The sequence below is a fragment of the Cynara cardunculus genome, assembly GCF_001531365.2.
Source record: "Cynara cardunculus var. scolymus isolate 2C chromosome LG 2, CcrdV1, whole genome shotgun sequence".
Taxonomy (NCBI): Eukaryota; Viridiplantae; Streptophyta; class Magnoliopsida; order Asterales; family Asteraceae; genus Cynara; species Cynara cardunculus.
Genome location: NC_037529.1, coordinates 63,605,732 through 63,610,468, shown reverse-complemented (window position 1 = coordinate 63,610,468; position 4,737 = coordinate 63,605,732). Strand labels below are relative to the sequence as shown.

Here is a 4,737-nt window from a genome sequence, read left to right as displayed (position 1 = left end):
ATTAAATTGCCTTAAATAAAATGTATTAATAACTTCCTTAATTATCAAAAAATTGTGTAAAATGACATAAATACCCTTATCAATTAAATTTAATTAAAAACAAATGGAATTTTCTTATTGGTCGAAATTGGTTTACACGGTTTTTTAGAATTGGATGGTTTGCATTTGAACCTGCCCCTATATATATATATATATGTATACGTGAATCATGCATGATTTTACACGTGAATCATATATGATTTTGTATATTAACGACCTTTTTCTAGCTATTGAGAGAACAACAACAGAATAAAAAGATGAATATTCGAGATCGTACCATGGTAAATTCAGCATAAGCTCCAAAAGTCATGATAGCTGCCGGAGAGCCAACTTTTAGATTTTTAACCCCATCACCCACTGCAGCGATTAATCCTACACCCTGTGATTTTGCAAATATTCAAACAAATGGAAAAGGAAGTGGAAATATCAAATTTCTAAAAGCATTACGGTATTCATGTTGTTAATCCATTTTTTATACCTCAAATCCGGCATCAAATGGAAGTCGAGAGCTGATTTCTTGCTTGCTTCCGCTGAAATAGCTACCAGAACTAAAATTCACCTGTCATGTTATACCACCAAATTAGCAAAAATTTCACTGGAAAAGTACGAGAAAAATGATACAAGATAATGAACCCTTCGGTTTAAAAGCAAAAGCTTTAGAGCTAACAAATCGTCAGCAATCACACGAGTAAACTAAAACAGCAGCAACTATGTCATTTATTAATAAGATGGCATAATCCAAGCTCAACACAAAGCACTTATAACAAGAATCTGATGATAACCCACAAACTTACATCACTTGCATTGACACCAGCATATATGATTTTCAAGAGGACATGATTTGGTTTGATCGGTAATCTCAATGGTGCACGCACTATACTTGTAGCACTACGAAAATTGTGGTTCAGAGTGTGAACAGTTCTGCATAACGGATATCAAAATATAAAGCATGTCAAGATATATATAAAGATAAATTGGACAGCGCATACGAAAGACATGACCAAATCAAAGTGTGCTATGAAAAATTGAAAATGGTACTTGCATTTTCTCAAAGCTCTGAGGGATCTGGACAGTAGATGGAACCACCGATGAAAATCTTGTCCTCAATCTTGAAGGGACCACCAAGTATTTTGATTCTTCGGTTGGAGTCGGCCAGTATTCCAGGCCTCTGCGGTTAGTGACCCATAAACACGAGCCAGCTTTACTCTCATCACTTATAAGCTCAAACGTACCTGTTTCATTGGTTGACTGTCAGGTACACGCTCAAACACCTATATTCCAGATCTTTAAAAACCAATTTTTTCTGTCTTTTCCCTCTTCGGATGAAGTAGAACATCATACCTTGAATCACTGTATCCATGGAGACATAACCTCCCATTCGTTCAATAAACTTAGAATCCACTTTTTCGGCCAGGTCAGTTCGAACAAACTGCATACAGGTTGGTGAGAACATTAAACATAAGTAGGTTGCACTTGCAAACCCCAGCAAGTCATAGCGAATAACTTATATAATATAAAAGATAGTGTTGTTTAAGTGATCATCTCGTCTTCAATATGAAACCTAATTCATATAAGGAGTTGGGTCTAACCTCTGGGCAAAGGACATTGATGCGGATACCTTTTCGCTTGTAGGGAGCAAGTGATCTGGTAAACATAACCACTCCCCCTTTCAAAATAAAGTCCACGAAAACCAGAAACAAAAGAACATCAGAAAGAAAACATAGAATATTTACAAACCAAGCGAGCCCAGTAAATTCCACACAAAGTCGGGTTTGAGGAGGGTGAATTTACATACACGTTTCTTCTACCCGTAGAAGTAGAGAGGCTTTTTCCGTGAAGGAATTGAAAGAAAAGGACATTTGTCTGAAATTTGATAGAAAAGTAACTAAAGGAATTGAAGCGCACACACACACACATCGCTGTGAGTATCACAGTTGTGTTATAGACAGAAATCTGATAGTTACTGAAAAATAACAGACCTTTAGAGGCAGAATAGATAGGGTCAGTGATCATTGGATATAGTCCTGATGCCGAGCCGATATTTATGACCACACCAGGTCTTTTTGCAGCTTCCATTATTCTGATCTGCATATAATCGATTATAAGACCAATCTTAAATAACATCTAAACGTGATCGCATTTATAAACTTGTAAGTCAGACAGAAACGTGAAGATAGTATGGAAAATGCCCATCAAAATCAACAAAGTGTGGCATACATGTGGGTACTTTAAAGGTGGATACAACACACAATAGTTCCGTGTTCATCTGTTAATTCATGGTAAAAGAAGTCAAGCTCAAGCATACCGCTCTGTGGGTGCAATCAATAACTGCCACAAGATTCACATCGATGGCATGTCTCCACGTGCGTGAACCATCAGTTTGGTCCTTTTGGAACACCGCGGGAGTTGAAATACCGGCACAATTAATACAAATATCCAAACCCCCGTACACTTCCAGGTGATTTTCAAATGCAGCAGCAATTTCTCCTGTTTTTGAACAAACGTCAATGAAATTCACAAAACCTTTAGCAGGAAAGATGAATGCTTCAATTACTTCAATGGATATAACTCACCTTTGTTGCTGACATCACATCTTACAAAGATAGCAGATGGGAATTTCAATCCTGAATGAAACTTGAGATTTTCATTTTGCGAAAGCGAAGCAACCTCCTTTCCCCTCTCCTCAGAGAAATCAACAACTGTAACAAATACACCCTTTTGGGCAAGAGCTATGCAAAGAGCTCTACCTGCAAGTGAATAAGAGTAAAAACACATGAGTTAGCACAAAACATTAAGAATCCCACTTAAAATCGCCACTTTCCGAATCAGACATCATCCATATCAATGTAACTCTTGAATTATACATTACAATCAATGAAATTGTTACCATTCCTAAAGAAAATGGACACAGTTCAATTTTTGTTGTTAAACCTACGGATTCAAGATTCACATAGGCTCGATTATAAACATAAAACAGAAGTTTTTCTATTTTTAGCAATTTGATCAATCTTTTCTTGAAAAGTTTGGAGATTACATATGTTGAATAAACTTGAGTACTACCTCCTCTTTCGAATTATGTTCATTTCAGACCTTCTTTTTATGATTTCACTTAGCTTTAGACAATACACCCTACTTATATAACTCTCAAAATCCTACTTTGCAAAGATTTTCCATCACTGAATTCCATGGTTGGATCAAAATACCTTCCTGATTAAAGATAAGGGGCCGTTTACCAAACACTTACCCAGTAAGCACTTACCGGCAATAATCACAACCCTTGTCTTAACATTCTCGGACATCAAAATGGATTGTTAGTAAACATCTTTTACTCGGTAAGCACTTACCGGGTAAGGGTTTTCTCCCTCGGACCTTGCTATGCCTATTGTGGGTAAGATTCTCAGTTCTTGCTATGCCTCTTACCAGGTGTTATTCTCGATTTTTGTCACCCGGTAAACGGCCCCTAAGTCTACCAGAAACGTTAACTAGGTTTTCCCCAATGATCGTAATACACTTTGTTTCACAGCTTGTTGCATCATTGATTAAAGACTTACAAAAATCAAAGTCAAACCCAATTAAACAAATTTTGATCACATCCAATTCAGATAAAGCGAGAGTGTAATATGTAATCTAAACAGAGAATAGTTAGCATCTGAATCAGTCAACGAGTTGGAAAACAGTAAGCATCGAATTAAATCCTATAAAAAGAAATCAAGAAATTGAGAATCATACCGATTCCGGAGGCACCCCCAGTGACGAAAGCTGAGAGGCCTGGTTTGAGCTCCATCACGTACCGTCTTCCTTCTTGGTGCTAACCTTGAAAATGTCAATTATCCTTTTTGCTACTATTATATATATATATATATATGTATATGTATGTATATGACAAAAACTATTATCTTCTGTGAGTCAGAGTCACCGGCCGGCGGTGGGTAAAGGCTTTTTTTAGTATTTATATACTACCGTTGAAGGGAAATACCTTCTGACGGCGGTGGGTAAGTTCTTGGAGAGGTGTGCCAATTTTGATGACGTGGAACAAGTAACAATTAACAGTCGATGTATTTGGATAGACATAAAAATGAATTCAAACATACGAAATACTTTCATACATATGATTATGAGTGGTCTCGATCTCAAATTCATTCTTGCTATTTTAGTAATTCAATAAAAGGAAAAATATATAAAAAAAAAACTAATGGACTTTAGTGTTTAGAATGATTAAGTCATTGGACAATTTTTTGGAACAAATAAGTTCTTGGACGTTCCAAAACATGTTAAATAACTCATTGGACAATTTTTTGGAACAAATAAGTCATTAGACATTCCAAAACATGTTAAATAACTCCTTGGACAATTTAAAACATGTTAAATAACTCATTGGACAATTTTTTGAACAAATAAGTCTTTGGACAATCCAAAACATGTTAATTAACTCCTTGGACTTTTTTAAAACCTGTTGGATACATTCTTATGATTTGTACAACTAGTTAAAGTGGTAAAATAGTGACAAAAGTCCGAAAAAAACCCCAATAAACATTCATATTTTGAACGATTAAGTACCTAAATATTTTTTAAACCAAAAACTATTTATATCTATAAAATTAAACAAATATAACAAAAAAATACTTACATTTACAAAAAAATAATTACATTTTTTTTGATAAAATTTATTTTAATTAAAATTAAAATATATTCTGTCAG

The 4,737-nt window shown here is 35.1% G+C and overlaps 1 protein-coding gene across 2 annotated transcripts in view; it reads right to left on the bottom strand.

Moving 5' to 3' along the window:
• The window catches only part of LOC112508096 (probable quinone oxidoreductase), a 7,020-nt gene extending 3,153 nt beyond the window's left edge, over positions 1-3,867 (bottom strand). Inside the window, exons 1-11 of one of the 2 annotated variants that reach the window (XM_025112876.1) lie at positions 3,769-3,867; positions 2,613-2,786; positions 2,345-2,526; positions 2,019-2,124; positions 1,835-1,924; positions 1,629-1,705; positions 1,381-1,468; positions 1,082-1,271; positions 834-960; positions 518-598; positions 317-418 (exon numbers count right to left, since the gene is read on the bottom strand). In XM_025112876.1, the coding sequence (XP_024968644.1) occupies positions 317-418; positions 518-598; positions 834-960; positions 1,082-1,271; positions 1,381-1,468; positions 1,629-1,705; positions 1,835-1,924; positions 2,019-2,124; positions 2,345-2,526; positions 2,613-2,786; positions 3,769-3,823 (1,272 nt within the window). In that variant the 5' untranslated portion in view covers positions 3,824-3,867. The remainder of the gene's footprint in view (positions 1-316; positions 419-517; positions 599-833; positions 961-1,081; positions 1,272-1,380; positions 1,469-1,628; positions 1,706-1,834; positions 1,925-2,018; positions 2,125-2,344; positions 2,527-2,612; positions 2,787-3,768) is intronic. The other variant, XM_025112877.1, reaches the window with a different exon arrangement.
• Positions 3,868-4,737: the final 870 nt, after the last annotated feature.